The sequence below is a fragment of the Platalea leucorodia genome (genome assembly GCF_965183815.1).
Source record: "Platalea leucorodia genome assembly, chromosome: 4".
In the NCBI taxonomy this organism is placed as follows: Eukaryota; Metazoa; Chordata; class Aves; order Pelecaniformes; family Threskiornithidae; genus Platalea; species Platalea leucorodia.
This window is the reverse complement of record NC_138826.1, coordinates 61,950,158-61,975,626: the sequence shown is the minus strand read 5'-3', so window position 1 is coordinate 61,975,626 and position 25,469 is coordinate 61,950,158. Positions and strand designations below refer to the sequence as shown.

The following is a 25,469-nucleotide window of genomic DNA, read 5'->3' as shown; positions in this document are numbered from 1 at the left end:
CAAAAATTTACTACAAGGTATACCTGGACACATACACTATCGCTTCAAGCACAACTTCTCAGTGATTTCAGGGAACATTTCAAACTTCTGCGACAACCCCTAACACGTGGCAACTCAATGGATAAAAACAAACAGAAATAGTTGGTATGATATATATAGAATGTTCACAGAGGTGCAGGATTCCAACTGCTGATCAAAATATCAGAAGTGTGAGACAGCAGTAGGTGCATCAGGCAGGACTGCAAACTTCTATCTCTATACGGATGCTTACAGTGAGTATTTCACCTGGGCCTAGTTATATATTCTTTAGTACAAAGTTTTACATACTTAGAATCATTACATTACTATGGATGCTTGAGAAATAAAAGCAAGTAATTTTTACCTAAATTGTTCTTGAACTCTGAAACTAAGATGAGGTATGAAAAATGCTGCTGAGAGTATGAACTTTTTGCATCTGCGTTCGTATTTCCTAACACTGTTTTTCCATTGTCCTAAACTTGCAAAAATTCTGCTAATTTAAAGCAGGCTTACATAAACCTGAATCCCAATATAGCCATAACTTATTATCCAGACCAAACAGGAGCCATCTCCTACCAAGAAAACCATACCTACCAACATGACAGTGATGCTATACATGATTCACTCCTATTTAGGTGTAGCTCTTGCCCCAAGGGCTTTGCAGTAATATATTAAGCAACACAGACGGGGGAGAGATGTAGAGTATGAACAAATATCATTCAATCTCTGTTGTGCTTGTTTGTTTGTAATGCTGAGTTTGGTCTAAAGTAACAGAGTAGGTTTTTCTTTTCTAAAACCATTCATGCCATAGCGGCTTCATGATCCAAAGCTTTCTTCCCTAAGTATTGGGAATATAACTGTAAATTTCCAGGAGAATGTCCTTTAATCTCTTGAGTCTTCAGTTTCTGAAATCAAGAAAAGCACTAGCTTTTGCACGACCTGAAATGAAAATCCTGAATGCTACCATCACCTTTGGGCATATTAACTCCATACAACAGTTCATTGCACAAATGATGGGTGAGTTTCTTGCATAGCAACCAACAAAAAAGCAGTAAAGATCCTGGTATCCCTAAAGAAGTGATTCTTCTCAAGAAGATTTATGCATTTATATTGGGTGCTAAAGATATACAGTTTTGTTCATGATTTACTGTTGCTAAAAGAGGACCATGAAATTGTAGAGCCAGGAAGAAGCAGTAGAACCTCTCAAGTGTTGCAACAATAAAACATTTCTTGGCAGAAAGTTAACTTAGCAAGAAAGTTTCACCCTACCTAATCAAAACTTCACCTTACATTTAGAAATATATGATCTCCACAAGGTCTTGCATCTGAAACACCAGAGCCCCCAACATTGACATTAAAAGGAGACATCAAGCAAGAGCTTTATTAAAGATGTGTAATGGATTCTTCTCCATCTGTGGCATGCATGCAGTCTATATCCCTGTTCCCTACCAGTCTCACAACAAATACCGAAGCATTTGTCTTCTTGCCTTCAGTTAGCTCTAGCAGCAGATTTCTCACAAGATGTTATTCAGGAAGTAAATTGATTGGGGTGTTCTTGTACTATTCAGCCTCCGCGTTTTAGGCAAACTAAATTTTATGACAGAAGGTGTTTCTGCTGCAAGGCAGGAAACTTTTAACTTTTAATTGTCTTTTTGCTTGTGATATTTGTGGTTTGTGACTTCAAACTAATTCAGTAAATACAAGAAATAAAGCATACTCTACTCTGGTCATTTGGGGAAAATGTTTCAGAAGAATGCCAAATTTAGCAAGTTTTGTCTCAACTTTTGCAGAACCTGCAAGAATCTGACTTTAGTCAAACCTACAGTGATAAGGGGAAAAAAATAATTCTAAGATCAACATTATTTCAAAATAAGCTTTCTTTTCCAAGTCTAAAAAGTAATTGCTGCTCTGGTTTTGCACCATTCCCCAATTTAATTCACCCTTTCCAGCACTAGACTTAATTTTCTTCTGCTGTACATGTATGCATTTACAAAGAGATAGCACCACTTTCTTCTCTTCCTTGAATTAGGAAATACGGCATGCAAGAGATAAAGAAGATACTTTGCATCAGTATCAAAATATATATAACAGATGCATAATTTAAAGTTTGTCTATGACTCACATGCATCTGCTCCTATTACTTTTACTCAATTGTACCTACACTTGCTTAATTAAAAAGGGTAAAAGGGTGCTGTTAGTCAGCACAGTGCAACTTCAACTGGACTGCATCCCAGTTTTAAGATTCTTCACTGACTAAGTGGGCGCTTAGCAAAATCACAGACTGTCTAAATGTCCTTACTTCTTCCCAGTGCCTGTTTGGACCCAGAAACAGCTTAAAGCTCTACCAGACCTCTCCTGTTCCTCATCACCCTCCCCCTATTCCAGACAGCACGGCAGCAGCTACTTAGAGCTCCACAGGACTGATTTCAATCTATAGGTTGTGTTAATCCAAAATAAATCAGTGTTTGATTTTGTAAAGCATGGCCCTTCGATTAGTCTGTGGTAGGCGTACTTCTTAATCTCACTAGACTAAAGGGGATGTATCACAAGCAAGCTGGTACCTCAGGAAGTGCTGCTGTGACCCAGTTCAGTTTTACAGATTCAGTTCTCCACCGATGCTGACCTAAGAGTCATCCTGCACGGGTTTGGTTTGTTTTGGGTTTTTTACCCTTCAAGCACCAGCAAACAATACATCTAGTAACAGTTATGTTACACATCATAATTTGACTTTTGGTCAATATAGGACAGATCACACATGTTGGTCCCAGCAGCTCAAAGACAGATCTTGATGAGATTTCTGCCATTAGCAGTTGCCCAGTTCCTTCCTGGACTTTACAACAGGACTGCCTCCCATTTCTGCTTTTTCCTGAAAATGCTGCCAGCACCTTACTGCGTGACTTGGATTCAAGCTTAACATCATTGCCCACGGAGCGTTCCACAATTTATTGGCACAGGGAGGGGAAACAGGCATTACCAAACAGGAGATAGAAACATAATGAGAGGTGTGGCAGGTTAAAGGTGCTTTGGACCGTGATCAGGCTTATGTTTAGACGGGAATCATAACGTTCATTCATTACTGGCAAAAACAACCCCCAAAACAAACAAGAAAACCCCCACACCCCAGCATCTTCTTATCATTACCTAGGATATTTTATCCTGCAATACACAAGAATTTGAGACCCACCTTTCCCACACACAGAATTTACCCTCAAGCGTGTATGTATGTGACCCCTAGCTAACCAAACTCAAGGGCTTGGAGAGGTCTGTAGTTAACTGTTGCAGGTGTACTCTCGACAAGCAGGAAAGGGCTTTATCAGTGCTCAGCTGTTTGGCTCTGCGGTCAAGAGGAAGGCTGGGAGGGCACAGCCCAGCCCCCTCTGCCACGACTCACACATAGCATGGCTGGACCAGAACTGTTAATGAAGTTCATTGGCCATCAGTGTTTCAGTATGAGAAGGAAAACTGCATAATCAAACTTTTAGAAGCAGAAATACGCACAGTTTTTCAGCAATTAATTTTCCAAAGACAGATTTTCTTCCACCCACTTATTCCCTTAATTATTTAAAACCTTCCTTACAAGGAAGCTCAAATTCATCATGGTCTAAGTTCTCCTTGCTAACAAGGCATATATTTAGTATACTCTGAACCTTGCGTCTATCTGATAGCTAGCAGATTGCCACTGCCTTTCCAGCTTTGACTTGACAACTACATCCAAGTTAAGGATTCGCACGACGGTTCTGCCTGAAGCCCTGTCACTGCAGTTTACTACACGTGGAATTTTATTTTATATACACCACTATTATGTGTCCCTTGTAGTCTGGCACAGCTGAAGCATAGTGCTAAACATGTACACATATTTCAGTTTCAGGGTTTTTTTTTTACACCTCAGATAGCTAATGGGAAAAAAGGAAAGGGGGGGAGGGCGAAAAAGGAAAGGAAAAAATTTTTTTCATGTCTTTTTATCAGAGGAAGAATAACCAAAAGATTGCCAAGTTCCTGACCTGCTCTTATTTTTGTAAATAAAAACCTAGAGAAAATACACAAAGTAGTAATATAGCAAGAACAAAACAATTTCTCTTTTTACCTTTGTTTCTACAGGTTGATCTTGCTTACTGATTTCCTCAGTTGGTTCTTCTTTCACGTTAGTATTAATTTCTAGAGTTTCATTTTCAGGTGGGAGCAGTGTATCACTGCTTGGAGTCCTGTAGCAGCTGTTAAGCATCTGTCCTTCACAAGCAGTCATACTTTGCAATGACTCTCTGGAAGTACTTTCTCTTTCCCCATTTATCAAGCTGCTGTTGATGGCATTATCCAGAACTGGGGTGGACATAGCAGAGCCACAATCAGGTAATCTCCTGTCCTCATCTTCTGTCTGGTCTTGTGCTACTACTCCGTTGGCTGTGCGTAGCTGTGCAACCTGAGTTTTGTCGGTATTACTGTTTCCCTGTTTTTGTAGTGGGTGCTGGGAGGGGACTTTTGGCTGAGGTGATGGTGTTGACCCATATCTTCCTTGAGATTTAGAAATGTGGAGAACAGAGGAATCTTTCTTCAAATCACTAGAATTTAACGGGCTAAAAACACCAAACAAACAAAACATAGATGAGAAAAAAGTTAAACATGGCATTATAGCAAATCCCTGGTACAAGGAGCAGGAGAGTTGCACCATACAACCAGTTCCTCCCAAACCATTTTTTCCTGTGTTGATATTAGGAAGTTCAGGCCATCGAGAGTTGAATGGCATTATTCCATTAAAACACACACAAACATGCATTTCTTACTGGAAACCCAGAGTGCCACCCATATTGATTCATTACATCCTCATGCGTCTTGAATGTCATTTGTAAAGCGGAAGACAGTGTGATTAGCTACAGGTAACAGATAAGGGAACCAAGGCACCGATACATGAAGCAACTTGCCCAAAGCGTCCCAGATTATTGGCAGAAATGGAGAAAGACTCAGGGTCTCCCAAGTCCCAGGCCAATGCTTAAACTAACAAGTAGCCTGTTCACTAATTGTCCTTTAATTATACAAAATGCATGAAAAACGTCCAAGAACATTTAGCACCCCTTTCCTTAGTTCAGCATATTTCAGGAGGAGCTTAAAATTCTTTTCCCATTTTACCCCCAGTTTCCTTATTTAGCAGTGTCCTTTCATCATGCTGCATCTTTTCTGAAGGTTTTTTTCCCCTCCATATTTTATCTCCGCTTAAAACGTATGTTATCCCTTGTTTGTATCTTTCACTATCTCTTTCTCTGTTTTATTTTTGAGATTTTGAATTTTAGACTAATGTAAATGTCAGTGTACTCTGTAATAGTGCTTGGCTTCATTATACTTTAAAAAAAAAAAAAATCATTGGAACCAAAATAAAACCTATACATTTTTGTCTGAAGTACATTTAACAAGCCATATTGAACTTGCAAAATGATACCATGACTGTCCTCTAGCTTATTGTTCCTAGTATGGATCATTAATCTTCTGGAAAGATGAAAACTGCTTATGAATTGTATGTTTACCCCTTATTTACAGGACAGTTTACACAAATACTGTAAGCATATTCTGCACTTTCATACACAAAGTTCAAAAAATATCTTACACTAGCTTCATCTTTTTCCATCATATAACAAAAACATTTATATTAGTTTTCCTTTAGTTGTATGAAGATTATGCCTTTTTTTAAAAAATATGCTTAACTCCAAGATGGAATTAATTTACATTTTTCAATTGCATGCACACAGCAAAGAGGTTTAATTAACTTTTTGCCATGCCTACATGTTTGTGGGCTGTACAGACTAATGAAAATATGTTATCATAATTGGCAATCACAGTTTGCAGTTCACGAACATGCTACCTAGTCATTTGAAGACCAATAATTACAAGCTAAGTTCACCTTCATGGAAGACACATTTTGTGAGCTGAGCTCATTTCAAAAACAAGAATTGCTTCCATGATGACAGCAGGATATTCCAGAACTTGGCATGCTAATTATGGAAGTTTCTCATAAGCAGAGATCATAGATTTGAGGAGAATTTTGTCATTCCCAGATACTATTGGGTGTACTTAATGAATGATGTTGGCCAAAAAGCAACTCAGCTTCCCCTACTCCCCCAAAACAAAAATGCCCTTATTTTTAAAATTCTACAAATAAGAAGGTTTTCACTGCTCTCTTTATAGCTTCCTTTATTTGCATAATATTGAAAGAGTTTCTGTACAAACCAGCAGGCATGCCTAGGAGTAGAAACGTAGGGCTCATTGGTGTAGGGCATGATGAACCTGAGGAGTTTCCTTTCAGAAAGAATAAAATTGTTATTCTAGGGATACTACACTGTTAAAAAGACCTGGACGATGCTTTGGAGGAAGACTGGGAAACAAAGTGATAACAGGACTGGAGATCTGAGCTAGAAGAATTCACAGGACCTCCACTGCTGCAGTAATTTCTTTTTCCCATCTTGGCAGCTGTCATGGCAGCAGTGCAATTAAGTCTACCTAATGACAGAAGTTTCTTGCAGATGAAGCTCTGAAATGATTTCTATCCCACTATGCAAATGTACTTTTGCAACGCTCAGCTGCTTCTGTATAAAGGATTAAATTTCCCCCATCTTGAGGGGAAATTCTTTCAATGAAAGTCTTAATACTCTGGCTCCTCAGGACATGCTCTGTCATACATCATGCATTCATTCCCGTAGAGGACATCCCTTCAGAACATCAGTATCCCGAGGAAACACAAGAAAACCACATTCAAAACTTGCAATGCTCAACTGTCACTGGACTGTTTATTGAGCTGTTCCTCTGTCATGGGCTTTCTGGAAGGTCGCTCTCTTTATACAGAGCAGATATACTTCTAACTTCTGTTTCAGAGCTTATAACGCTTGTCACACGCATCTAAATAAAGACACACAAGTAACACTATTTTGTGAAAGCAGAGTTCACTGTGGTTCATGTTTCTCAAAGTTCCAAATGTTTCCTGTAAAAAGCAGTATCAAAACTCAAAACCATCAAGCTAATCCACCAAAATCACTAAGTACTACAAAGCAAACAGTTTAGTGAATGTATGCCATATCAATACAAATAACTCATACAGTTCACCCTCTTCATGTGAATCATCTGAAGAGGTTACATCAATATAAAAGGAAAATTGGGATTTTAGGTTTTTCTATTTGCTTATAAAAGTAAATATGTTTTATTTCTGCAAGAAAAAAAGAATTCAATATTATCTCCAAAGTTTCATTCTAAAACCAGCACTTATTTCAAATTGCTGACATTTTTCAGGATGTTTTAAAAATGCTACAAGTTTGTTTGTTTGTTTTAAAAGAAAAATTAAGACTAGCACCTTATGAGAAAGCATACCTTGTACAGGCCAAATATACAATTGGCTTGCACGATTTCAGAACATGCGCAGTTTTGCCATCAACTCCTCTGGCAGGAATTGGTTTGAGCACTACCTCAGGATGAACTTTCTTCCTCACATGCTCAAGTTCCAATAATCCACACACAACAGAGTTACAAACCAATTCAAATTCTATTACATACCTGCCTCCCTCGAAACGATGGATGAGATCTGACACTTTACTGGACTTTTCCTTTGCGACACTAGAAACAGGGGTGGGTGTCTCTTCCTCCATTCTTGGTTTCTGATTTGATAAAGCTTTATGCCTAGGGGTTTGGTATGTAACAGGTGACACCTTCTGCAGATGAACTGGCTTTGGAGGCACTGCAAACAACAACAACAATCAATTGCTCATGCACTGTTTCTTTGAACTGCCAGAACATACATGACACTTCTGCATAAGAACTTACTATGGTAATGAAGAAGAGATGCTCTCGGCTTTACTTAACCATAAAGTTGCTTTATCAATACAGGGACTTCATATGGTTTTTTATGCACTGGCTGGTATCAGGCATCTTGTTATATTTCTTGGATAAAAGCCGGACCACATGTTACTTTAACAAACTAGTAAATTGGGGGGGGGGGGGTGTTCTTGTTTGTCAGTGTACTGTAGTAAACACATACGTGGCCTCCATAAATGCAAGTTTTTATCGTAAAAAAGAAGTAAGCATAATCAGAGGATCTAGCTGTGCTGTGGGGCTCAAGAGAGAGATTAAAATTGCTGCCCCAAAACCCTGGTGCTCTCATTCTTTACCTTCTCCCTCGTGACTTCAATAATAATAGTCAGCGGAAAAGGTATTTGCCTTCAGCTTTTAGCTTCCTTTACTCACCGAACATTTGTCTATTTATACTGCTGAAAACCTGGCCCCCTGAAAATATTTTCTACTCTTCTTGCTTTTTCCCCATCCCTGCCATAACTCCTAATCAGATTGTAAATGATCAGCCACTGTTTAATGCAGCAGTGGCTAGAACGCAAAAGACAAGGTGACACATAAAACAACTAAAGTCACAAGTGCTGGGGGATCTTTAAATTAACTTTTATCCCTTTAAGCAACTATGTAGCATTTGTGGGCAACAAAAGCACTTCACAGACAGGGCCCCAATGTGTTCCACTATCAGAGCAACACACCTCCGGCTGCATCAACAAGAGAGACTTAATGGAAAGGTCCTCAATTCCCAAGACCACAATGCTGTTCATTCCCACACACGCTCCCAAAACATATTGTGGGGAGAAGTGAAAACATTTGATATGGAAGTGAAAAATAAAGACTATATCTGCCCTTTAATAAAAGGCAGGCATAGATGGGCAGGAGCAGGCAATGCACTGCCAGCGGAACCGGCAGCCCCAGCGGCTCGGCCACTGCTCCACAGGCACCAATGCTCTGGCGTGCCACAGGCGCCGGCCCTCCAGTAACTACACAGACCTGCCAGGGAGCAAACATGAAGGGAAGGAGGACAGAAACTTGCATTAGGAATCACGTGCAACTCTCATGGCAGAAAAACTAAGCACTAGTATAGCATATACGATAGATGGATGTGAAAAGCCATGTTCCTCACTTCGCTGACTCTAGAATAGCTTAGTGACTTACCCTGGAAAACCGGTGCACCACAAGAATTAGCTTAAATTCTGTCAACTGACATTTGAAAGCACTGTTGAAAAAATTCTTGCAAATATACTATCAGAAACTATGATAAACTTGAAGGAACACTTGATTCAAGATGACTTCCCATCACTACCTTACATTGAATTTATAGAAGGTAATATTTATCTGTGCTTCCAATAATCTAATTGCACTTAGGAGGGATTGTAGTGATAGCTGCAGTCTGAAATTACCATGAGGGACTCTGAAGAAATGAATGTACCACAAAAAGCTTAAGACTTCAATCACATCAACTACAATTGATGACAAATGAAATAATCAGAGGGAGAAGGAAGAGAATTACTGCAGATCAGATGCTTTTACTGTGTATATGTTTATCTTTGGTCCTTTCAAGCTTTATGTTATATATATTAACACAAGCAAAAAAGCAAGTGTGGGGAAAGATGCAGTGCAGAAAGGATGTAGATGCTGCAATTTTCAAATAATTACAATGCAATCCTGAAACAAGCAGAATATTAAATTGTGTAACTGCTTGAGTATGTGTGGCAACAGAAGCCTCTCCTGAGAAGCCACATACATTTGCTCAGCTGCAGCTGCAGTGCAGCGGAGCAGCTTTCCCCATATTCCCTCTTCTCAGGGAGTTCGGAGAAGGTCTGGCAGAATTAGGCCAACGAGCATCAGATAATTGTCCAAGTGCTGAATAGCTTGCTGTGCTGACAAAGGCGATGGGACAGCTGAAAAAGGCGAGACAAGCGGACTGGGAAAAAGCGGGACACGTAATTGAGCGTGGGCACTGCCATTCCCTCAGGGAGGAAACAGAAAGAAAGGGGACGCTGGGTGGATGCTACACTAGTTTGTAGAAACACTTCTGGCTCTTACAATAGATTTTGTATAACCTGCAGTCCTGTGAATTCTCTTATTTAATGGACTTGTACATCTCTTCAATTCTTTTGTACATCTCATAAAATGTTAATATCCTCAGAAGGATATATTAAAACTACTAAACTTGAGGGAATTAATGTCTACTGATAAAGCAGAAGGAATTAGTTGGAAGCTATTTTTATACTGGATCCACTGGGACAAAAATCAAATTCTAGGACATTCTGTGGAGGTGTCGCACACTTTTGCGGCTATTACTGAAAAACTGCCAGCTTAGCAGCATTTCAGTAGGGCAAGCATGAGCAACCTCTGGTCAAACTGGACAAGCCCAGTATACTGAAAATCCCTACAGTGTCTCCAGAGGAAAACCACAAACCAAACAACTATGCCAATTCACTAATGCAAGATATTTTCTTCTTTACCCCTCCCTATTACCATCTAACAGACAGCATTTCCCCTAATCAGCTGCTGCTGTAGCTACTCTAAGTTTCAGAAATAGAGCAATGGGAAAAGGACAGTCACAAGATCAATGAAAAGAAAAGAATCAGTAGTGTAAAATAAACCTGCAAACCTTCCTGTAAGGTCAACCTTGTTAACAGGAATTATGGAAAACAAATTCCATTAATTCTCCCCTCAATGTACTTCTGAAGTGTTTTGTTTTAATCAGATTATTTTTCAATGTGCACACAGCAAGGATCTTAAAGAAAAAAAAAGAGAAAAGACTGGCCCATTGTAATACCCTGCATAATAGAGAGCTCTGTTTGAGTCTATAAATACTCTTGTTTCTATACTGTAGAATTTTGAGCTCATTAGGAGATAGGAACTGCATATGCTGCTCAGAGAAAACCCCTCAGTATGCTCAGGTAGCTGCTACTTTGTAACACTAGCCAAAATACCTAATCAAGATTTAAGCTGCAGTGCCTAGTTGTGCATTCTACTTTGTACATATACATAAGGAAATAGGAGGTAATGCTACAAATGGCTCAAGAGGTGCAACCACCTTTGCCAACTCCAAAGGATATTAGCAAAGATCGTTTGTCTCTTCTGTTGGAAAGTGTAATGTGTTCTATCTCCCTCTACTCGTTTAACTCCTGCTAGTTAAAAATGCTGCTACTCTTTGATTCAATGAAAATACATAGTTAAAATTTCCTGTGGTAAGCAACTACAGCTCTCCTGGCTGAGTCATCCTTCATTGCCTCCTTGCATGCATGCTCCGTCACCTTCAGGAAGGTCAAATGAGCACAGGTGGATAGATACCAAAGATTTACACTCACAAGAACAGTACAAAATAACTAGTAACCTAGTAACTAGTAACCTAGAAGGAGAGAAAAGAGAGTAACCTAAAAAGAGAGAAAAAGTCATCTCCTCTTTAGGATGTGCAAGTCCATATTTTTATATCACAGCAGAACAAGTATCTTCCAATAATATATTAATAAAGACAACCAATAATAAATCAGATGTGCTTTGTTCTCTCATTTATCTTCTTCCTGGAAATAATATTTTGGATTTAACAGGTTTTTTTGATAAAAGAGACATTGCTACAGGTTTCTTAAAGCACCACTGAGATTGGAGAATTCTAGCAAGAAACCGCTCTCAGTTTTAGTTCAATTCACCTTTAATTGTAGAAGTTTCATTTGCCAGAGATGTACAGTCTACATCCCAGACCTTTAAGAGGTCTTACAGCTTTTCTGGGCCCAGGACACTGAATACCTGCAAACCCACAGACTATATTATAATTAACTGAGAAAGGAAGACAGGATTGATGCTACACAGTAGGTCGTCAGCTAAAACTGACTGCTGAAATCTCCCGTGTTGAATGCTTTGCATCCCTTCCACTTCATGGTAGCATAAACCAGGCCATCTCCTGGAGTGGAAAATCGTCTCCAACCCAAGAAAAAATGCCTCTTCAACCTCAGCAGGAGATACACAAGTACTCCTAAGCACTCATTAGAAAAATTTAAATGAGCAACTGATGCATAGTCTTGAACTGACAAGACACTTCACTGCTTTGCAGAAGTGTTGACATTTCAACGTATTTTCCATTCTACAATAAAACTACCAGGTACAGACAACAGTTTCAGTGCCCAGTATTTAGTAATAGGGCATCATATAAAACTCATACAAGAGGTTCAAAGAGCAGGGAATAGAAGAAACTAGAGAAAACTGGTCAATTTGTACATGTTACTCTACAGGCATTCTGCTATTGCTAGGTTCAGATCATGTGTCATATTTGCCTTGGAACTCAGTAGTGCATTTTGCTATTTCCACTGACTACCTCCAGTCTGGATTAGTCCACTTTATCAGAGAATGCACTGCATTGATGCAAAGGCAAAGCACCATGTTTCACAGCTGGTACAGACAGCGACTGCTTTTCTCCGCAGTCCTGATTTCTTTGCTTAACTCCCTCATCAGCCTTCAGTCAGTTTCAGGCTTTGTTCCAAATTTGCAAAGATTTTCATGAATCAAACTGTACTCAACACAGAAATCTGACATATGAATTGCTAAATTATTGATGGAAAGAATTATTGGGGAACAAAAATTGCTCTGTTGCTGTCAGTGTATTAGACAGCTAGTTTGTTTTCTTCTTGAAATGCCAGGGGAAAAAAATGAAAATTAAAAGAAAGAATTTTATGTTGGATTCTGTGCAGAAATTTATTCACATGACCTAGCTACCCTGAGTGATCTGTTTCCAAATATTTAAACTACTTCTTAGAGACCAAGTACAGACAAAACAGGTTTGGAGTCCAGGGTTCACTTCAAGTGCAAGATTTTGGACATTTTTCCTCTATATTAAAGCTCTATTTCTTCTGTTAAAGCTAAGTTTACTAAAAATAGCTGTACCCCACTTGTAATGCAACCTCAAAGTCATCTTTATATCTCTCATTTTAATTATATACATTTTGGTAGGTTAGATGAAGGTCATTTTGCAGTTAGTTCATCAACAACCAAATATATTGGCATTACAATTCAGGTCTGTGATCTTGTTTCCTTTTGTTATGAAAGAACACTTAATATTTGCATGACTAGAACAACAATTTGGAAAAACATTTCCTGCTACTATAAATCAAAAATGTTTCTGTACCTGTACATGAAAAGCTCTTGGGGGGGGGGGGGGGGGGGGGGGGGGGGCGGGGGGGAAAGAGCAACCACATTTAAAGCAATAAATTAAAGCAATTCAGTTTGCTTGGATTATTTGGACTCCCAAATGCTTATCTCATTCATTCTATTTTGTTTTGCTTCAATTAAATAAAAAGGCCAAAAAGATACACTATATAACTTCAATATGATGCACATATTTAATAGAAATAAATGGAGAAAGTAATAGGCCCATGAACAAAGCAGGCACAAAATACTATTTACAACAGTATTATTGAATATAATCTACACAGCTGCATTTCTTAGACTACAACACTATTCCTGGCTATGCCACATTTTGGAGCAAGGAATTTTGACAAACACAGAAGTCATCACTAGGAAAGAGCAACAACAGCTGCGTAATGTCTTGAATGAATGGGGTCCAATAATATCCAACTCCTAATTTATCTAACAGCTAAAGTTATAATCAGTGGGCTGGCTTTGTTTTTGAAAGGCTTAAAATCTTTTTATTGATTGCCCATTTCTGTTTATCCATTAACAGATTTCTAAAATATTTTTCTTAGGAAGAACACATCTTCTCTTGTTAACTTAGCTTCAGAGAATGCATTTCAGAGACCTAGGAACTGGTGCAGAAAGACCACTCAATTAAGTAATGTTTACATATGACTGATAAAAACATCTTAGCTTAGTGAACAATACTGCCTGTTTTTATAGAACTTTTGCCAATACAAAACATACAGCTTTATTTTGCTCTCATTCTCCCTAAGTAAACAAAACTTTCTTGACATCCCAATAAATTTGTTCCCTCCTTAACTCTAAGATGAACTCAGGACTGATGCAAAATTCTTCAAGATGCATTTTCCCATTAATTGATACACAAATTATTAAATCCACTACATGATGACTTTATGTGATTCTAGTTTCTATATGTGATTTAGATGTGATCTAGCTTTCTATAAGTAATTCTAGTTTCTGTCACATCAGCATTGTGTTTCAGAATCCAATTCACTGAGCAGAATCATGCTATCAGTCTTCTAAAATCATTCTTTTTTTTTTTTTTAAACTTTTGAGATGAATGAAGTTCCTATTGCATGTCACTCCTAAAAGACATGAGCCCAGATTCACTTCAAATCCAAGATTTCCAGAACATACTGACTCTTTATTGTGATCAACCTCAGCAGAATCATCAATATTACTGAGAAGACCACATAAAAAGGTGGTTTGAGGTTTAGATATATAAGACAACATGTAGGTTGAACTATTTAGCTTCTAAAAGTGAAGATACTATTTATGGACAGAAAGAAGGGAAATCTAGTTCTACTCTGCAGACATTATTGGTCAGCTTTTACTGCACAAAGTTCCCATTTTTCCACATACTCCTGAAGGAGGGCTCCTCTCGAGCTCTGCCAGAACCCCAAGGGCCCTGAATATCTTCCCCACCACCCCTACCTTGAAGCCAGCCTGCCAAACACTCCAAGAATAGTACCAAAACCTTCAGCTCAAATACAGTAATCCTTTTGAAAAATAAGCCCTGGCAATAGTTTAATACAAACAAGGGGCTTACAAGCGTTCTCCCATCTCTACATACTAGCCACTTCCTGGGCAGTAAGTGCACAGCAAATTACTAGACATTTGAGATAAAAAAGGGTAGCTAGACCTATGTGCTTGTAACATATTAGTAAGTCCAACTTCCCTTCTAAGAACCTTTTTCGGCAAAATATTACCAGAAATTACAGACTTATAACGCATGTACAGAACATTTGTATTTCAGTAGTAGGCTTTTACCCCACTATTTTCTTTCTGACAAATATAGTTCTTTCAAGGTGCTTTATTTCTCCAAGTCTGAGATGAAGAACAACTTCCCTAACAAAAATATTTGAGACTACTTACCTTGTGGCTTTGGATTTGAAGCTGAACGTGGAGACTGTTTGACTGGCACACTTCCATTTATTCCCTGAGCTGCTTCATTGTGTACATTCTGCTCAACTAGCCTGGTTGCGGCACTCGTTGTACACGATCTAGACAATATTAAGGACTTTGGACAGATGCTGCTGCCTGAAAAACAAACACATAGAAAAAACAAAGAGTTAGAAACAGGATTAAATATAAGGTAGAATGACTACAAACACACTTATTAAGTGCTAACACTTCTCTATAGAGAAAATTAAAATACACGTCTTCCATTTAAGAGTGTCACATCCTAAAAACATGCTTTGCCTTTCACTGGAATTTATTATGTTGTTTAAACTTTGAAGAGCTGGATATAAAAAAAGACTTCCACGATGACTAGCCTGAGCTCTTCTATAGAAAGATTACAATTTCTAACAGACTTTTTTCTATCATCTGAATTGTCAATGTGCTTGTTCAACAGAACTATAGAAAAAAGAGCATTTTTGTTCAGCCATTCTATTTCTGTATTCAAAGTGTCCACAAAATGCTATACAGTCAAAAAGTTTATTTTATTACAGAAGGTAGCATCCAAAAAATAGCTAAATGTATTGCAACTTTTTTTGTAAGAAAGGGCTCCTATTATAAGTATTAAAAAAAAATAAGAGCAAAGCACAAAGCCAGCTGACACTTCTGCTTCATTTCTTCCTAGCAGAATGGAATTTATTCTGATTAAGAGGATCAATATGCTGCTATTGGTAAGAAAGCTGGAAGAAAATATAGAGCAAAATATATTCAAACAATGGAAACTGTAATAAAAGCACTTATTAGAATGTGATTACACAAGCCTAAACCATGCACTTTTGTTTTGGGGTGTGGAAGCAATTTGTTCTGTAAACACAATTAAAAACTTGAAATGATAATACGAAGGACCTTGAGATCTCACTTAGGTCAATATTCATTCATCTCTGAATCCAAAAAATCCACAACTTTTTTGCGGGGAGGAGCAAGGGAAAGGAGGAAAACCCATTTATCATTTATTGCACCGTTGTCACAATTTTTCATTTTTAACAAAATGATTAGGGTAGAGTTTGAAAACTTGAATTTATTATTTGCCAACATTTTACCTTTGCTTGCTTGTACTAGTAGAAATGCAAGCACGACTGGGGTTTTCTTTGCATGTTTCCAAAAAAAGCAAATCCAAAACCCACTCAACCATTTAATAAGGTGATCCTCTGATGTCTTCTGAACAACAGCTGGTCTGCAGAGTCTGGACCCTCTGATTTAATCCATCTCCCTCTCCGATGACATAATCCATCATATTGAGCCATTCCTAGCAACAGCCAAGCCTGCTCTTAGAACAGCAGTGGAAAGAGATGCCATAGCTATTGCTCAACACTGCTTAAAGATTCTTCAACGTTTTGTGGATTCCAACAATATTTTCAAGTGTTTATGCTTTATTTCTTAGAAGCTTATTTTTCCTTTTAAACACTGAAGTAGAACTACACCAAGAAGCTGCCTCTACAAACGCAGAGACTTGCAGAGGTCCATGGTGAGATCAACAACCCACGCTACCAAAGCGCCAGTACTCAGATCACAATGCATGCAAGACACCTGCAGCTGCAACATGGCATCATTCCCTCTTCCATTTCATTCAATTAGCAAGGGATCTCCCACGAACATAAAGGTGGCTGGTCCCAGAACAATGCGGATAATGTAATGAGGCCTACCACATACAGAAGCTTCTGAGACATTTGTGATCTTAGGCAGAAATTCCTTAGCTCTGTTTCCTTGGGTATCGCTCCATACACAAAAAGTTGTATTGTACTACAGCAGTGGGAGCTGTGTCCCACACCATTCCTCAATGCCTAAGAAGGTACGTTAAGTGCCATTTCTGTCTCTCCTATGGAGGTGAAAGTACTGAAAGTTCTTAGACAGACCAAGGTGATTGTACAGGGGGTCGTACCAGCAAGTCTTTCTTGTCTCCATCAAAGAGCTGACAGGCTGAATTTCCCTGTCTTACAGAATCCCACACCATACTGTAGCCGTTTACACTCCAACTGGGGAATCCGCAATTCAGAAACAAATTTAAGAAAGAGTAACTTCTGCAGGATCAGTACAATGCACAAGTCAGGTAGGCAACTGCACATAATTTATAAATCTACATTCAGATCACTCATAACTTTGCAATGAGGGTGAAGGTGTGAAGTCTTAGAGCTTTCTGAAAACTATTCTGCCTGCAGATTTGACAGCTAATACGCTTCAGAATCTCCAGCTCCCCAACTACAGCTCAGTAAGGGGCATTGCATTTCAGTAGGGCTGCTCAATTCTGTCCATTTAAGTAAGCAGTAACACAGTCCACCTTTTAGAAATACAGCTGTTGCCCTGTAAACACAACTTAAAATCCCATTATATATGCAAAAAGTCAGACATGCTGCAAAAACCTGCAGCTTTTACTGGGCTGAAATAGATTCCCACTGCAATTATTTCTGACCTGATTAAAGAAACACTTGCATACTACTGCTATTCCTATGCATTATAATAGCTGAGAAATTTTACTTGAAGTCAGAAATGCAATACGCAACAAAATACTAACAGCTAGTTACCGTGTTCACTAGTGTATGATTAATACCACCTCTTATAATCATGGACGATTAAATACATGATGAAGAGAAAAGAAAGGTGGGGAAAGATTTAAAAAAATTTAAAATGGGGGCAGGTAGGAATGTAAAGTGAGAAAGAGAAGGTAATAAATAACTAACAGAAAAGAAAAATAAACACTGTAAATTTGATAAGCACTTAATTATTTTGCTTATCACCTGCAAGGAAATGAGAAGCTAGAAGCTTGCATCTGCAAGAATGTTTGAAGCGAGGTGATGCGTTATTTTTTCAGAGCATTCTAATTAGAAATAACTTGGAGCCATGAGCATTCAGACAAACATAATCAGCCAGCTTGAAATAGCAGTAACATGAAAAAAATATCTTATTTATATGCACAAAAGGTTAAACTAATGTTTTAGTATTGGATAGGTCCTCCATCAGCAGTTCCATAAGCTTCAGGAAGACAATCTCAACACCATGAGGCCTTCTATGATTCTAAGATTTATTTTCAGTCCCACTTGTAGCACATAGTGCATCTATATGTTCCAGCACTGTCTAATTTTTACTGCCATTGTGATCCCACTCTTGATCATACATTGTGAATGAAAGAAATGCTGCATTTCTGGATGTAACCAAAGTCTATGGAAAAGGGGTTATGCTCTTGTGACTGCCAGGAGGCAAAATTTAAGTCTCAAAATTACTTCTCTTAAAATAATATAGTCATGTATAGCTAGCGTGTTAAGTCCCAAGAACACCTGCCATAATGGTTGTGGTCTTGATGTTCTACTGCTAGATCTTTTCATGTAAGATCAATGCAAAGCTTCACCCTTCCTACTCATCCCTGGACATCTGCGGAGGTTCAGCTAACAGTCTGTCTACCAAAGCATTGGGTTAGCCGCAGTAACCTAGCCATACGATCTCCTGATCAGTTCAGAACAGTGTTAAGTAGCACTGACACTACAAGAGACTAATTCAACCCATCCACTTACTGAACACTACAGGAGCTGTAGCAAGGCCAGGACAAGAGTGAGCAGCTTCCCAAGCACAAACAAGAAGGCAGAAAGCAGCCTCTCACCCAGGCAGTTACAACAACAGATTTGTTGAGGCCTGAGCAGGAAATCTAGTAAATCACATCATGGATTTTGCCCACAATCGTGTCCAAACGTGCTCTCAAAACTAAGTTTCTAGTAACTTGGTACCTACCCTTCACAGGTTTGTCCTGTTTGTGAGAGGAACCGACATGTTACCAAGAGGCTTATACTGTTGATGCGTACCCAAACACGTTTTAAGAATAACTGGACTAAGCCCAAACTATCTGAAAATTAGGGGTATGGAGGAGGAGAGTAGGAAGCCTGGAGGTCCAAGTTTCTCTCATGAAAACAAAAAAAATCTGCCTTCCTCCAAATTCTATTAAATGCTATCCCCTCAAGGTAATCACACATTTGTGTTTTGATATATCTTCACCTCTCCCATCACAGTGGTGACAGAGTTGTGAATGCTTTGCAGCTGCAGAATAGTACAAAACCTTCATATTAGTATTCTGTTCTGTGCAGATTACCTCTAAAGGTTAAACATCAGGCTAGCCTTTACTGTGGTGAGCCACTGCTGAAATGCTGCAAACAGTTGATAACCCAATGCTGTAAACAGAGGAAAAAATAACTTTTGCTGAAGTCAGGAGGGCTGTCTCACTGAAGAAATTAGTTTTCTTTCTGCAAGAATATGCTGGCCAAAAAAATAAAAGGCAAATATCAGAAGGTTTAGAATTATCTTTGAGAAGTGGAATCTTGGCAAAGCGCAGGACACAGATCAGGTTCTATTAAAGGATTAGTTCAGATACACTGGCAAAATGCAAAATTGTAGGTTTTTTTCTTGCAAAGCTATTCTCCAGACACAGGTGAAAATATTTTAAGTTCAACGGAAGAAGGTAGACTGCTTTCTGGGAATAATGAAGACGTAAAGCATATAAGGCTATTATTTCTTACTGCATGGGAACATTCTTAGAACTACCAAACAAATATTATCCTCCCTTTCATAGCATTTATTGCATGTAGAAAATAAATCTTCAAGTAAATATGGTAGGTATAAATTGTAGATAGCAAAAAGTGTATCGACACTGCTTTTTTAGTTCAATGACCCCTGTGAATGGGTCATTTGATGGTGAAGTTCAACAGATGAAACAATGTTGAACTTAAAACTGGCAGGCCAAACGCTTGCTACACAATACTTGCTAAGAACTAGAAAATATTCATCTTCTTGGTAGATATGCTATCTTGTATAGTAACACAGAGCAGAGGTTTCCAAATTGTGATATGCGTAACACCGAGTATGTTACAACAACACTTACAAAACACACAGAGCAGTAATACAGGAGAAAAGAAACAAACTTCAGCAAGTTTAACTGTGCGCAACACAAAAGATCTTCTAAGAAGAGAAACGACTTTCACTTTTCAAATAATTTCATTTCTAATAAAGAAAGCTGGGTTATGCAGAGCATCAGGGATAGAACCCAATTCAAAGTAGATACATACACTTATCTGCTTGGTTGAAGATGAGACATTACTGCACTGGTTTGGTTTGCAGGTATTCACGAGACTCAAGCATTCAATGTTGCCTCTCCTATGTTTTGTCAAGCTTTATAGTTGTTCTGGTTGGAAGAAACCATCCATCTTTCCCACAGTAACTTTCATTTTTAGACTGAAATACAGCTTATAGTAACTGCTACTAAAGAGCTACATTTTGCCAAGTTACCAGCTATGTATGCCACTACATTTAAATAGGTTACCTGCTTCAAGATTATAAAGTCCAAGCTTAACAGGAAGCATTTAAATATTATCAAAATAAGATTTAACAACAATAATCTCCTGATTTCAGTCTCAGTATACTACACATCACGCAAAGTAAAGGACTGAATGGTGAATTTCAGATTCACTACAAATGTCCTGCCAACACTGGCTGCAGCAGGCAGACTCAGTGTGCCTTAGTCTCTTGTCCTGTCTGGCTGTGATCTTTGTTCTTTTGGCTCCGATCTAATAATCATTTCCATGTAGGCAGAGCTGCACATCTGCTGTGAGCCTTAGTAAAATGAATAAGTCAGCAGTTAATAGATTTATCTTTCAACATTTGTCTAAATTTTGGATTAGCACAGTAATATAACATGCATTGCTGGTGCTGTTCCAATGAAACAAAAAGCACTGTACAGGAGTTCAAATGGCTTTTTCCCAGACTAAGCCCAAAAAACTATTTCCTGAGAAGTAATTATGGTTTCTCCATGCAACATGCACTGATTACAGTACACTCCCCATCAGAGAGGGCACATTCTGGAATATGGAGATGCAATGTGAGGGAAGGGAATGCAAAGCAAGTAAAAAAAAAAAAAAAAAAAACACCAAAAAACCCCACATCTTCAAAACGTGTAGTCTTTAAAATCAAAGTTAATTTGATAAAGTCTAAGTGGTACATACTATGAATGTTAACTAGTCGTGTAAAATAAAATGGAAAAAGAAACAGTGAACAGCTTTTTAAAACTGTATTAAAAAGGCACAGTTTTGAGCCTTCTGAGAACAAGCCCCTCAGCAGCCACCATCTTCTACACCTTTCCACTGCTGGACCACTGCTTTCATACTGTTGTCTACAGTCTAGCAGTGCCACTGCTCTCTAATCACCCAGTTTTTGGAGGCTACTGGTGGCAAAATCGATGCTGAGGCACCTTAAGAATAGAGGAGCTGGAGGGTTACTGATGACTGCAAGGGTGGAATTACAGAGCACTGCTCGGAGACAGGTTGCAGAGGCTGCAAGTCACAGAGATACTGTGTGACAACCTTACTCTCGGTCATTGCTGCTGTGGTTTTCTACTCCTACCTCTTCCCTCATTGCAGGGAGGGAAGGCAGCAAGCCTTCGGGCCTTGCTACTGACTGAGCAGCTGCTTCAGCTGGTAAGACCTCCAGAAACCTACCACTGCTGCTCCCCCTGTCACAGGGGAGCAGGGCTGCTGAAGGGAGCAGGCAGAACTAGCCAGCTCAGTGGCTGAAGCACACCAGCGTCTCCCTGGACTGGAAAATACTGATTTAGAATAGGCTGCCAATGCGCAGCTTGCGGTTTGAAAGTAGCAGCTTATGACTGAGGTCCTCTGCCAAAAACACAGCATCTCTTACACTAAGGTTCTTATGAGTCACCTACACTCATACACACTGGGACAATGGCTTTGCTGATGATGGTCATTCATCAACTATTTAATGAATAATGAAGGTTTCTTACATGAACAGAGACAAGCCATGTCTCCAGAAAGACATATGATTGAAGAGAGAGCTCCGAGTAAGAGGACTTCTGTTTACATGAACCAAGGACTGCTCTTTCACATACTTAGTTCCTGTATTACAAAACATGCCCTCAAACGCTTGTTTTCACTTTGGTCTTTGCACATGTATGATCAAGTCCAAAATCTAAAGAGAAAATATGCAATAGTGTTCTTTTACTTGCAGAGACTTTTCATGGCTTGCTTTTCATAAAATAATGTCAATATTTCTTTCAGCAAGTTTGGAGAATATTTTTTCTTTCTTTTTATTAAGCCTATCTATAAGTGTTAAGGGTGACCACAGTTCCTGACCCTACAAGCCATGTACCATGAGCTTCATGTATTTAAGAACCACAAGGTTACCACAAAAATAAACACTGAAAAAGAAAACAGGTACAGTAATCAGCAGCAGCTTCATCGTGCCAGGAGAAGGCAGGGTAAGTTGATCCTGTAACCAAAGTCAGCTACCCTGCTGTTACTGTCTCATTTCTACACCAGGTAACTTCAGGTAATTCCTCCCTCCTTGTCAGCACAGCCTTTTGCCAGTGCCATAACACATGATGGCAACTTTCATCTCAGCAACTGCTTCTCATATGGCAGTATTTCACAAAGTCACAGGAGTGTCCTGACTACGTCCTTCAACCTTTTCCCCTGTCACGATCATGGGAAAAATGGTGAGCCCTGTATCCGAGGTCCACTTCCTGCCTGCCCCTTTACAGCTCTTTACAGCTTCCTACGTGTTTGACAAAGGAAGGGTTTGAGTAAGGTTTATGGGGCTTTCTTGAGTTCCTACTGCATTAATAGCTATTTTGATTGTGAACCCTAGCACAAGAAAAGATGAACAGGATGCACCTCCACCAAGTTTTCCCCAAACTATTTTTTCCTTTTAGTTTTCTGTGTAGAGCTGTGTGAGGTGAGCAACATCCCCTCAACTATTATTTTACTTAACACTGAGATTTTTCACTGAGTTTTTAACTGATGCCAGCACAGATGGCAGTCATCATTTTCTAAATGTTCTGAGCTCCTATTTACTAAATAAGACACCTATTTGTATAAGCAGACTCACTGATCACAGAAGAATCACTTGTCTGAGCCAGGATTGTGGCACTGAGCCCTAAATGTTTCTTTCACTTTATTTGTCAAGTCTTAAGATGATTTATTTTCTTCCTGTTACCATATATAAGATAACCAGCATGACACAATGCTGGGCAGCACAGTCTAACTTCATATTAAGGAGAGCACCTGCACTAATGGGGTCATGTGAGGAAAAAACGCAGCTGATCGTATCTCATACAAACCATTGGAATGATTCAAGATGATAGGTTAACGCATACATACTATGCAAGTGCAGTGATAACTCAGACAATGACAAAAGACCTCCCCTTCTACAACTGATAAGCCATTTTGAAATAACAGTGTGTTTAGATTTTTAGACAAATACTAACAGGTTTCAAAAAAAAAAAAATTGATACATTTGATCTAACTACAAATTTCACCATTTTGCTCAGTATATACTGCTTCAGAAGACTTCTCTAACAAGTCAGTCACTGACATTTTCATCTTCTGCTCTGCCATTATTTGTGCAGTTATTTCATATTCATCTCAACTTAGAGCTATTTTAGAAAATACCCATATGCTTTGAGATATGAAATCAGCTCCTTCTGTTGATAAAAGGACTGCTAAGAGAAAGCATTTTTAGAAACAGGAAGCTAAAAAAAAAAAAAAAAAAAAACAACCCCAAAGCAAACCGAAAAAAAACCCACAGGCCCAAAGGGAGGGAAAAAAAAAAAAAATAATCTAATTACAGAAGGTTGAAACTGTAACTGATCTATTATTTCAGAAGATCTGAGCAGAAGTTGTATAAATATACACACTGATAGCATTCAAGTAATTTAAAGATATAAATATGTAATATAATATATACAAAATGCAGAACAGCCGAAGATCCAAACAGAAGTCAATTATTCAATACAAGCCAATAAAATTATCACTGATAGATGGAAACTGCTTCCCACATCCAACTGCTGAGGCAGTACGTGTGTCCGGACAGCATCTGACAACCCGAAGCCCATCCAGCAGCCAGCTGTCACGGACACGAGCTGTTGCACCCGCTCCCCTCCCTCCTCTTGGCTGCCTGCTCCCACCACTTTCTGTGCATCAGTGCTGGCACACCTTTAGCCCCAGGATGCAGTCCAGGAAAGTTAAGCCATAAGAAATGTAACCCTGCCAAAAAAAAGCAGCCAGCTTCACGCACACGTTCACCTTAGATGCACTGGAGCTTGGGAAAAGATGTAAATTCAGTGATGGGGAAAGGAAGACAAGACTCCCGTTCCAGAAGCAAGTAGCCACTAGATAACGTTAATTCTGTTGAATCACATCTCAGTGGGGTTGGAGCAAACAGTAGGGAAGGATAAGAAAAAATAAATCGAAAAACTATTCTCTAAAAATGCGTGGCCTGAGATTTAAAGTAACACACCCTAATTAAAGAACAGGCTGCAGGGTTTTAACTGCACAATAGCATCACAACAGGCTACCAGGCACTACCCTTCATTATGTGAAAGATTACAAGTAAATATAACATTATGAACTCGATCAAGAACAAAGCGCGGGTGGAGAGAAACACGCAGTTGCTCGTCCCTTACAGCAGCACGAGCGGCGCAACTGTGTGGCACTCTGGCTGCTCGGTGGCAAATGCCTTTCTTGCCCCAAGCCAGGGGCAGGCAGCCCGCTGTCAGGCTCCCCAAGCGCCTCAATCTCCCTGCCAAGTAATTAACAACCATCATCTACGAAACACAGAAAAAGCAAGCAGCTCCCTGGGAATGCTCACTGCACCAAAACAGAAATATAAAGAACCCAAAGCTGGACACTTCACAAGAATTCAAGTGCTTCCTGCTTTTGACCTGGTTGGAAAAAAAAAGTAAGAACAGACACAAAAAGCCTGGTTTAAGTACATTTAGGGCCTTCCTGTGAAGTTATTGAAGAAGGACCTTCCTTGTCCAGTCCCTTTAAAGCCTACCACAATTATGCCAGCTTTTACATTGTCTCTTGTCCATAAGGAACAAGAAAGAGACCACCATCTGTGAAATCAAATACAAGTTGCCTGGAATCCAAATGGGGAACAAATTCCTGAACCCTAAATTACCAGAGACGACCACTGTTCGTGCTGTCCACAGAATTCACTCCAGTTTGACAGACCTGCACATCAGTACAGTTGCCTCTTGAACATTATACAGATTGAAATAGCTTTACATTTTATGCTATGAACTGGCCGAGAGATACAAATTCAGAACAATTCTATTGCTTAGTCCTCTCTCCTGTCTTTTCCAGACCCCCATTTAAAATATGCTTTTTTTAAAAGAAAAAGGAAAAAAGAAAAAAACATAACTGTATGATGAATTTAAAATGGCATTTCATAAAACTTCTTAAGTTAGAGAATTAAATAATTTTTGATGCAGACTTGGGTGAATATTTACCATACTGTTCCAAAAAGCTTAAGAGTCATATGAATATTTATCTTTGAGTGTACAAATGGATAGGAAATGCTTTAAAAAAAAAAAAAGTCACACAATGTAAAAATACATCAAACTCAACACTTCCAGAAGAGAAATAATACTGTAATAGCTCAAGTTTTGTCCAACACATCTGAGGGATGTGCAGCCTTTCACTGTGCAAACATTTTGAAAATGAAAACGTTTGAAGGCCCCAGGACAG

The 25,469-nt window shown here is 38.9% G+C and overlaps 1 protein-coding gene across 3 annotated transcripts in view; it reads right to left on the bottom strand.

Moving 5' to 3' along the window:
• FGD4 (FYVE, RhoGEF and PH domain containing 4) overlaps window positions 1-25,469 on the bottom strand; it is a 75,704-nt gene that overhangs the window by 23,118 nt on the left and 27,117 nt on the right. For all 3 annotated transcript variants that reach the window (XM_082310598.1, XM_082310599.1, XM_082310597.1), the window contains exons 2-4: window positions 14,869-15,033; window positions 7,546-7,726; window positions 4,103-4,589 (exon numbers count right to left, since the gene is read on the bottom strand). In XM_082310598.1, coding sequence (XP_082166724.1) covers window positions 4,103-4,589; window positions 7,546-7,726; window positions 14,869-15,033 — 833 coding nt within the window. The remainder of the gene's footprint in view (window positions 1-4,102; window positions 4,590-7,545; window positions 7,727-14,868; window positions 15,034-25,469) is intronic.